Genomic DNA, 11,751 nt, shown 5'->3' on the forward strand with positions numbered 1-11,751 from the left:
ATGTCGCCACCATCGGAACACTGTTGCCCGACCATCACTGCCGCTGCCACTACCTCCTCAAGAGTGATTGCATATGGTTTCACATGGGAAGAGTTTGATACAAGAAATCATCTTTACATGATCAATGGGTCTCAAACTTGAGAATTGGTTGATTTGAGCCAATATTAGATAAGTGAGAAGGACTATTATAAGGGGCTCCTATAGTTGGGGCCAGTCATCCACTCAATGAGCATAAAGTTGTCCAAGATAGTGGGATTTCCTGCACTTCGTGATCTATTTATGGAGATTCTGGTTTTGTCTTGACAATGGGGATACACTAAGAGTGTATCACATTGTGAGTTCTGCAGAGAGCAAACTAAACTGAAGCAATCTCAATAAATTAAAGAGAAATTAGAGGCTTTGTTGAAAGGGAAGGAGCAATCAAAGATAAAATTTAAGGTGAAAGCAAAGCAACTCGCTTCCTTTCAAGCATAAATAAAATAGCTGGAAGAGAAAGAAAAGCAAATACCTCGAAAGTGAGCTGACTCAGCTAAAAGAACAATTGGAGCTTTGAACGAAAGAATTTGAGAAAAAATGAGGGTTTGGGCTTTTGGTTTATCATTATATTGAGCTAGTAAAGAGATGAAATGGAAAGATTCCACCTTAGAGAGCTCACATAAGAAGTCTAAAGAGAACATTGAACTTAAGAGAAAGCTCGATGAAGAAGTGATCCCAACTGTTTATATGTAACAATATAACAATGTCTTTGATGATATTTTTCACTTATTTTTTCTTACTTTACAACAGAACCAAAAACTTGATCCTAGAGAAAATAAAAATTTAACTTTTTAATATATATATATATTTGGATACTACGCAAGTATATGTATTGTTATCAAGTAATATAGGACTTTTTGATTAAGACCTGAATATCGAACCCACAGGAAAAATAAGCAATATGCATTATTTATCAACAAACCTTCTATTTTAAAAAGACAATTATTTAAACTATAGATATTTTCACTATAGGTAAAATTCAATCTTATCAACAAACCTTGTATTTTAATTCAAAGTAGATAAAATTCAATTTTTTTTTTTGTGTTTTTGATATTTTGACAAAATAATAAAGCTTCTAAAGACAACTTTAGTTTATGTAAAAGAAAAACATTTGATATGAAAATATCTTTCTCCTTATCATGAGTCAATAAAAAGTATAGGAATTCTGTTGTGGAAGTATGCAAATTGTGTTGTGTCAAATATGAGTAATAATATTCTTTACCCTTACTAGAGATGCTATAAAGAACATTGATTAATCTATAGTTTGAATAACCTTGAAGACCGGTTAGGTAGGGAAGATATCAGCTCTCACTCTAGAGTTCTCTCTTTTCCCTCTATCTGGGGGCTAACATCTCGTATCAAAACTTAAAATTATAAATCAAATTGGGGGTTTTAGCCTGTCACTCTAAAGTCCTCTAATTCTACACCTTTGAAAAAAAAATTTCCCTATTTATTTGCACTTAACCCCATGAACTACATTCTTATTCATGAAATCAATATGTGATTCTAATCATTTGTTGACTGAAACAATACCATTTCAGATCTTATATATTCTCACAACAGGTATTAACAACTTAATTGGCTAAATCAGGAAGTAAATGAAGTGCAAAATTTCAAATCATCACAACTTCTTCTAACATTAAAGTATAATACTTTACACAGCATCCTTTAAACACTTAATATTTAAGGAGAAAGAAAAAAAAACTACTCAGAATCCATGGAGAAAACAAAACCACACTTTCGTTTAAAAGTATTGTCAAACCAACAAGAAGTCTCGATTAAAACAAAAAGTAGTTTAAAAACAAAAGATAAAAATTTATCTCAAATCCTCCACCAAACTCTTGAAGTTCATTTGAGTTTCTTCTCTTTTACAACACTCTTACTCTCTAAATAAAACTAAAAACAAAAAGGATAAAGTAAATTTGTAGTGCCTGAAAATCTCTCCAAAACTATCTGTAACTCTTCTCAGAACTTCCCCATTTCAGGACTTTCAAGCACACTTCAAAAAGTCTCAACTTCATTCTTTTATAAATCTTCAAGAGGTGTCTTGATAATTCTTTAAAATGTGTCCCAATTCGATGTATTCTCCAAAGGATGCCTCCTTTCATAAATCTTCTAGCCATATTTTCGTTTCTAGTGGACATAACCACCCTCTTTAGCCAATAAGCTTTAACCAATAGGTGTCTCAAATGTCCCTTCAAAATTCGACAAAATGAAGTAAACCGTCACATAACTGCCTTTGATGCTTAGGCGCGGCTTTCTCTATTGCGCCAAAACACTTTTGCACAATTTTCACATTTTTACTCTAAATTTGATTATTTTTCACTCATTTTAGCATTTTTCAACTTCTTACTTGTACCTGAAAGAAAAACATACAATTACATTTGATTAAAGTGCAATATCTCAAAAAATAGGTATGAAAATGCATCTAAAAATACTATATATTTTTGGTGTATCACTCGTTAGCTCGAAAGTGGTTGCACCAACTATCATTGGATTCACTATTACTGTGCCTACTGTATTGTACATTAAGGGAAAGGAAAACAAAGTTATGAATGTAGCTTGATTGATAAATTTACTGCCCCATCATCAGTGTTTGAGATTTGCTGCAGTTCAAAGAATGTGCCGGTAACCAAGTCACAAAGAAGAAACCGTAGCCAAGTAAGATTATTTTCCTGTTTATTTGTACTAAATCATATGAATTGATGATGAGGAAGACTAGCAAGAAGAGTCTTTTACAAATGCTTAAGTGTCACTCTTTTTTTTTTCTCTATATCTGTGTACATAAGAGTATATATATTTTTTATTTAAACTTTTGAAAGCAATTTACCTTATTAGTATTTTTTGTATGGCTTTGAATATGTCATATTTTCTGTCTTTATTATGTGTGATTAATCACAACAATTTGTGTGAATTATTAACATGAATGCTTTGGTTTCAGTCATATACTTTTTATCAATCCAGTATAAATAATAACTTCTAGTTAAGTCATTGTCTCGGGTAAGTCACGTTGAGGCTTACAGGTAGACCTTGTCACTATTGTCAGTAAACTCCATTTGGCTCAAATTAATTAAAAAATAAAAAATAATAGTATACTATTTATAAATTAAAATTTTATATTGTATTAATAATTTTAGCCATGACTGCAAAATAAAAATAAAATTTATGTTTTAGATATGGAAATACATAAGACTTGTGTGGTATGTATTTATCTGCCCCTAAAATAACTTTGCTCTAGCCCTCCCTTCCCTTCACCAAAAATTGCGACTTATTCTTATATATTTAAAAAGCCAAAAAAATTTTCCGGTGGGAGTGAAGTGCGTAATATTATTAGGGCATATCTTTATAAACTATGATCCCCAAATCATTATACTCCAAACTAGGAGCATGGCCATCATCATCATACCTCATTATATTGTTATGAATAATATAATGAATGAACATGTGTATTCACTTCACTTTTAGATTTACATTGTAATAATATTTTTTATTTAATATTAAAAATTCGAAGGATATACTTAAAAATATGAAAATTTAGATGTTGCACACTCAAATACGTAAGAATTGTGGTTATTATGTAAATGTGAATGTAGACAAATATGTAAAAGCTGTCGTTGAAACATGTGTTTCCCACCACTCCTGATTAGGTGTGGTGAGATGTTTTTAACTACGGTCTGACTTAAGAAAATTATAATAATCACTATAATTTTTTGAGCATCAGATTATTATTCAGAAGTTTATTTTTAGGTAAGTTACAGCTATCCAAAATGACTTATTGCTCACAATGAATATAGATTAAAAGTTACAACTCAGCCGGGTCTGTCGCGTGCTCTTTTTTAATTGGACGGTGCCAGTTGCCAGATCAGCTCCAATTAGAAAAAAACCACGTCATTATTTTGTTATTTTTAATGACTAAAACAGAAATAATTATCTTCCTTTATTTCCGCCGTCGTTCCATCCCAAAACGTTCCATTTCCACACCATTCATTCATTCCTTCTCCCTTCGCAATTCAGATGTCGATTCCATCGATCGCGTTAGCTTTCCTCTTCGCCGCTGCGGCGGTGGCCGCGACCGCAGACGCGGCTGCATTCAACGTGTCGGAAATCACTTTCGACGACGGATACCTGCCGCTGTTCGGCGAGCGCAACCTTCTGCGGTCTCCAGACGGACGGAGTGTCAAGATTCTCCTTAACCAGCGTTCAGGTAAGAGATTGCCACGGTTTGTTCAGCGAATGTCGTAACTGTGTTTGATTGAGCGTTTTGGCAATGCAGGATCGGGATTCATTTCGTCGGATTTGTATTACCACGGTTTGTTCAGCGCGTCAATTAAGCTGCCGTCTGATTACACGGCCGGCGTCGTGGTCGCGTTCTACGTGCGTTTTCTTTATTTTTTCGGGAAAATATATGCGTACGTCAACGTGTTATTCAGAGGGTACACGAAGATTATATCCGCGTTATACCCCTGCAACGTCCATATAACTTATTTGTAACCTATAAATGGTATAATGCGGATATAACCCTCTGTACCCTCTGAATAACTTTCAGCGTACGCAGCACTGCGTACGTCTTAGATACGTAAATATTTTCCTTTTTTTGGGCTAAATTTTATTTATTTATTTTGAAAAATGAGATGATTGGAATGATAATGATAACAATTTAGATGTCGAATGGGGATATATTTGAGAAGAATCATGATGAGCTGGACTTTGAGTTTCTGGGAAATCTCTGGGGACGTGAATGGCGGATTCAGACTAATGTGTATGGGAATGGGAGCACAAATCGGGGTCGTGAGGAACGGTATCGGCTTCCTTTTGATCCCACGGCTGAGGCCCACCGTTACTCCATTGTCTGGACTAATGCAACCATCTTGTACGCATCTTTTTGGAACATTTACATGCATGCCACTCAATCCTTATGCATTTTTATCATATTTCTAAATTAAAATATTGCGATCAGACACTCTGACCATTTTCTAAAATTTTATACTAAATCTTTTACCTCTAGAATATGTTCGCTAATAACAACTTTGGATATGAGCCAGAATAAGAGGATGAACGCATAATACGTCAGGTATCCGAACGTGAAGATACGTTCAGATTAGGGGTGTAAACGAGCCGAATACCAGCGAGCCCAGGCTCTGCTCGTGTTCGGCTCGTTTATATTTCGAGCTCAGAAAAAAATTTGGGAAATTTAAATACATACCGCACAATTCTTTTGTATTTACATAACTAACACCCAATGTTTGATATTTACACTTATAACATCTTGATCTCATAAAAGTATGCATGAAATGGTTTATATTTTTGTGGTGATGTTAAAGATTTGGGTGACATGCATGTAAACATGCATGTTTGGGTGTTAGATATGTAAATAGATAAGTAGGGGTTTAAACGACCTGAACACGAACGAAAAGAGCTTGTGTTCGTGTTCGGTTCGTTTGAAATTTAGTTTGTTTGAAATAAGCTCGTGTTTGAAATTGTTCGTAAATGCACTGTTCGTGTTCGTTTCTTAACGAACGAGAACGAGCCGAACACGAGCTGTTCGCAAACAACAAGTCGTTTTGACAGCCCTTGTTCAGATTTGTGTTATAGGAATATCCCGTTATGTTATAAGAATATTTCATCAGCGTTATTTGTAAAAACTGAAGTGTTATTCGAGTATTATGCGGTGTAATTCAATTATTTTGCAGTGTTATTTGAATATTCCCCCATGTTACTTGATTTGGGGTTATGGTATTTGGCATATTCCCCGTATTATTTCAATTTCCACTATGTTATGTGAATAACACAGACTCAAATCAAGTAACACGGGAAATATTCCAATAACACTTCATTTTTCACAAATAACACTGATAGAATATTCATACAACACAACGAGACATTCCTACACGATGACAATTACAAGCCGAACGTAGCTCTATTTTCATAGTCCTGACCTAATATTTTTTCCCAAGAAGGTTGATTAATGACTTAACTGCTAATACGACTCACTTCACCACTAAATAAAACATTTTTCTTAATTAATTGCGTTTCTTAATCAATCATCATGCATAATAGCATGTCCTAATCACATTTAAACATCGAGACAGATTTTATATTGACGAAATACCAATAAGAGAGGTGACCAGAAGTGAAGCAATGCGTGGAGACTACCCATCAAAACCAATGTTAATTTACGCCACAATCTGGGACGGCTCCAACTGGGCGACTTCAGGCGGAAAACACAAAGTGAACTACAAATACGCGCCTTTCGTCAGCGAGTTCTCAAACCTCATCCTCAAGGGTTGCCGTCTCGATCCCATACAGCAGTTGCCGGCCGCCGTGCAGTGCCGGGAAGCAGAGATGGAAACTGCAGCTGCAGACTACTCGGTGATGTTGGAGCACAAGTATGAAACCATGATGCAGTTCAGACGAGAGTATATGACTTACAGTTTTTGTTATGATGAGGTGAGATACCCGGTCAGTTTCCCGGACTGTAAAATTGTGGAGGGGGAGAAGGAGAAGTTTGGAAGGACAGGGCACGTTGTGCGTCCGACGAAGTCTGCGGTGAAGATGAAGGGAGTTGCGCGGAAGCGCCCGTTGTGCGTCCGACAAAGTCTGCGGTGAAGATGAAGGGAGTTGCGCGCAAGCGCCGATCGAAGAAACGCGGTCAGTTCAATAATAGGAATATGATTCATGGAGATGCCGAGATATGATGATTATTGATTGATATAATTAATTGGACAATATTGAATTAATATTTTGAAATAATTTGTGCTTGTGAGAAACAGTTCGGTAATTGGTGATTATTGTAGCATATTGTGATTGTTTATACTTTGGTGCTCATCCATCATTTCCATTTCTTGAAGAGATGTTACGTTCGGAGTTCCCGAAAGGTGGGAGCTCAGACCTCCATTGTATCACGTCGGGAGTCCGGATGTGGCTCACGTCCGGACTTTAGACTTAATATTTTTTCTCATTTCTGATGGGTATTCGTCTGCATTGGAGGGCTTCGAAGTATTAAGTTATGTTAGGGTTTATAAGCAAAACAAATGATCAATCTATATAGCTTTCGGCTTAGTTAATACATACTCAAATTCATTCACATTCAAATAGATTTGAGTGCTTTTAAAAGTTTAAGGATTAAATTTATCACATGTAAATACAATTTAATTAGTTTATTTATAGTTGTAAATAAACTAATTTGCTGTTTGATAAGTAAGTTATTAAAGGATTGATGTTAAGCCCGATAGTGCCTTATGCATTATTAATTCAAATTTTATTAAATTTAGTTTATTTATTTACTTATTTAATATTAATATATTATATTTGAAATTGATATAATATTTATCTCCAAAATATGCGCTCATAGTGCAAAACAAACTGAGTAATGTTCTTTCTTTTATTTATTAAGCACAAAAACATTGATTATTTATGTATTTTGCAAGGAATTTTTTTAGTTTTTAAGTGTCTATGATATTATAAATTAAATAAAAAATAAACAAATCACATAGAATATTTCATATAACATATTTTGTAAGATTCAATTTTTAATCCTAACATGTCCCCATGCAAAAATAATTTTAATTTATCGTGTGTTGTATGACAATAACTGCTAACATGATGTTGTTATGATTTATTAATTTGCCATAATAATATATAAAACTTTTAATTGAGCAGTGTTAGATGATAGATATATCTAGTGCTTCATCTCATGATTTAGATAGTTTACAACTAAACTTCTAGCTATAGATTTGCATTTAATTGAATATAGTTTCTTGTCGAATTCCAATCTGTCATTTGAATCATACCCAAGGAATAGAGCCGGATTCTGAGGGAAGAAGAAAGAGAGGGAGAGAAAGAAACAAGCTTGCCCCATTTTTTTCTTTTGGGGTGGGGGAGGGGGGTTGGCTCATAGAGGGGGTGCCCAGGTTCAGTGCCCCTTATTATTATGCACAAGATTCAATTATAAGTGAGGGAGAAGGGGAGCAAGCTCCCTACATGGGGGTGAGAGAGTGAGAGCCCTATGGACCCCTTTTACAAGTAAGGGGTCAGTCCTCTTTTAATAGAGAAATAAAGAGGGGAGGGGGATATAACATTTGTTCCTCTGTTTAAAGGAAAATAGCGAGGAGATTTTTTGGTTTTTTTCTTGCTTAGATCAATCCTCCTGGAGCTTCCCACAACTGGACTTGTTGGCTTCGAGTGGCCGGCTCAGGTGGCCTAATGGTGAACATAACGAGTCGGGAAATAACATAACAATGTTTAGTTTTAGATACGTCAAGACAATGGATTGGTTGGTATGCACATAAATACTTCCTTTAAATTGTATTTATATATTTATTAATATAAAACTTGAGTGGTATCACTGTAAATCTTCTGTTTTTAGGAGGTAGCCGGTCAAATTGGCGGTTGGCCGGAGTAGAGGCAGCCGACCAGTGGATGACCGGTCAGAGGGGTGAGGGGATCGGTCGGAAGACAAGGGGGGCAACATGATTTGTGTGGTATGTAAATTTTCTGTTTTTAGGAGGTAGGGCAGCTATACATCTCGCGAGTAGATGGCTGAGGTGTGCGGCCAACTACTGGCTGGAAGGCTAGTTGGCCAGCGAGATTTGTATGGTATGTAAATTTCCTATTTTTAGAAGCAATCGACCATGATGGCAAGCTGGTTGAGGTAGCTGGTTCTTCGTGTGACCGGTCTCAATGATTGGCTCTGCAGGTTTGTGGTTGCTGGCGCGGCTCCAACTGCGTGATCCTTCTGGCTCGATAAGATCATATATTTTGGGTGTACATTCTAGTGTTAAACCTTTCTGGCTGGTCAAATCATGAATGATAAGTATATATTATGATAATCGTGATTGCAAATTGGGTGAAGAGTTGTGAAAATTGTTAATAATGATAATCAATAGACTAGTCTAAAACTAGAATAAGAAAGAGGAATTTGAAAAGACTACAAAGCCATAAAATAGAAAAAGTGCGTTGAAAAAGGCAAAATGCAATAATTATAAGTTATATATGAATATGATGGAATCTTTTTAAGAGTGAAATTGAAGCATTTGATTCTTTGTTGACATTCTCAATTGTTGCAAATCATATTGAACTCTATAGTATAGCATGATAGCATGATACAACCTTTTTATGTAGTGTAAGCAAGTATTCAAAACAATACCTTTAAATTATTTTTGTAAATATTTACATTTATTTTTTGCTAGATTTCTTCATATTTTCAAACTCATTAATTCATTATTAGTGAATCTACATATATATATATATATCTGATTTAATATTTTCTTGTTCACTCATTCCAATGAGCAGTTAAACTGATTTATTATTTTCTTGTTCACTCATTCCAATGAGCAGTTAAATTTTCTAGCACTTTATTAATTTATGAATTACAAGAAAATATATTTTGATTTTCTTATTAACCTATTGTATTGATTATTGTTTAATTGGTGTCAAAATTTTAAGCATTAATTTCATATTTATTGAATTGCTTATAAATTAAGACGCACACAATTGTTTGTTAATATAACAATTAAAGCACATATTTTTCAAATTTTGAGCTTATTTATTGGCGCATTTAGGTGCACACTCAATTAATTTAAATAAGCCAAAAATAAGCTAAATACAAGCTAAGCTTTATTATATATATAAAAATACCTATACAAGCAAAATACAAACATACATTTTAAAGCTCAGCCCAAACTAAATATGAACAAAGTTAGTATAGTTAGGGTTGTCGAAAAAGGTCGTTGTTTAAGAACAGCTCGTGTTGGATTCCTTCGTTGTCTGAGCTCGATATATAAACAAGCTGAGCACGAAAAAAGATTTCTTAGTTTGCGTTTGACTCGATTTGGGTCGAATTAATTAAAAAATATTAGATATTTATATATTAAATTTATATATTATATTTTAAAAACATTAAATTTTATTAATTTTAAATAATTTTAGCTATGATTGTAAATAAAAAATAAATTTTTTTTTTGAAAATGTGTACACATAAGAATTTGGTGGCATGAGTGAAAATGAAAAATATTTTCGCCTGGCTCGCAAAAAAAAAATCTATTTTAACATGTAAATAAATAAGAATTGCATGGTGTGCATCTAAATGACAAAACCTTCTTTCACTGAGTTGATTTAATCCCTCATGGCAAATTTTGATAAAGAAAATCACTCATCCTTTTTAAATAATTAATCTCCCTTCTACAAAAGTCAATTTTACTCTTTAATTTGACTCGAGCCTCAACACTTCGAAGCTGTCATTATTTCGAGCATAACATAAGTTTCATTGGAATATAAAAATTTGAATTGAGCCAAATATAAATAGACAATTCACAATTTATTTTGAACATATTATGAACACGAACAAAAAAAGAAAAAAATCAAATGAGTTGAAGACGAACAAGCCTTAGGCTCCCGGAAGTTCGACTCATTTATACAGTTAAGTATAGTGGAATCAAACTTAATGCATGATGTCCTAAACTTAGCTCAACTCAATCGAAGCTCTGTTGCCTCACCTATCGCTTCAAATTTATACATATCAAAGTACTTGCACTTAAGAAAAGAGATAATAGAAAAAAACATAGTAATCTCATGTAGTTATGAATTGCATCCAATTAAGATCCAAATTCAGGAAAAATTATTACGTCCTTCGCCCGGATGCAGAGTTGCGCTGTATACGCCGAACTGCGCTGTATCACGGCCGTCGCCCAGATGCAGCTTGGCGTCCAGACAACGGACGTAATAATCTCTACGTCCGACGACGGACGTAATAATCTCTCCAAATTCAGAATGCACTCTCAGGAATAACCATTAATTTCTAACATAATTGTGATGAAGACTCAACTCATCTCTCTCCAAAAAAGAATGCATCGAGCTTGTTTTTATTAATTAGTTTTAATATGTTAAGTTTTTGTTAAAATTGAAATGAATTTATGTGGCATGAATCTTGTTGTAAAGCTCGCCCCGCTCTCGAATATAAATAGACAATTCACAAGTTATTTTGAACACATTATGAACACGAACAAAAAAAAAAATAAATAAATCAAATGAGTTGAAGACGAACAAGCCTTAGACTCCCTTAAGTTCGACTCATTTATACAGTTAAGTATAGTCGAATCAAACTTAATGCATGATGTCCTCAACTTAGCTCAACTCAATCAAAGCTCGGTTGCCTCACCTATCGCTTCAAATTTATACATATCAAAGTACTTGCACTTAAAAAAAGAGATAATAGAAAAAAAACTTAGTAATCTCATGTAGTTATGAATTGCATCCAATTAAGATCCAAATTCAGGAAAAATTTTTACATCTCTCGCCCGGATGCCGAGCTGCGCTGTATCACGGCCTCTGTGTCCGGATGACGGACGTAATAATCTCTCCAAATTCAGAACACACTCCGAGGAATAATCATTAATTTCTAACATAATTGTGATTAAGACTGAACTCATCTCTCTCCAAAAAAAGAATGCATCGAGCTTGTTTTTATTGATTAGTTTTAATATGTTAAGTTTTTGTCAAAATTGAAATGAATTAATGTGGCATGAATCTTGTTGTAAAGCTCGCCCCGCTAATTTCCTCGAAAAATTATTTCAAAGAACTTCTTTTAGAGATTGCGTTAGATGGAAGAAAAAAAAGAAGACAGTTGTTCACATCCAAAGAACTGCTTCTTAGCTTTAGTTTTGGACAACCCAAGAAAACTCCCTGAAAGCTTGCTGGCCCGTGAAATGGAATGCCCAG

The 11,751-nt window shown here is 34.3% G+C and overlaps 1 protein-coding gene across 1 annotated transcript; it reads left to right on the forward strand.

Moving 5' to 3' along the window:
• Positions 1 to 3,996: 3,996 nt before the first annotated feature.
• LOC110027989 (probable xyloglucan endotransglucosylase/hydrolase protein 30) lies at positions 3,997 to 6,821 on the forward strand. The gene is made up of 5 exons (XM_020729666.1): positions 3,997 to 4,240; positions 4,310 to 4,410; positions 4,698 to 4,906; positions 6,126 to 6,606; positions 6,663 to 6,821. The coding sequence occupies exons 1-5, from the start codon at positions 4,051 to 4,053 to the stop codon at positions 6,729 to 6,731; spliced, it is 1,050 nt and encodes a 349-aa protein (XP_020585325.1). The 5' UTR covers positions 3,997 to 4,050; the 3' UTR covers positions 6,732 to 6,821.
• The last annotated feature ends 4,930 nt before the right edge of the window (positions 6,822 to 11,751 follow it).

Source organism: Phalaenopsis equestris, unplaced genomic scaffold (genome assembly GCF_001263595.1).
Source record: "Phalaenopsis equestris unplaced genomic scaffold, ASM126359v1 Scaffold000477, whole genome shotgun sequence".
NCBI classification, from domain to species: Eukaryota; Viridiplantae; Streptophyta; class Magnoliopsida; order Asparagales; family Orchidaceae; genus Phalaenopsis; species Phalaenopsis equestris.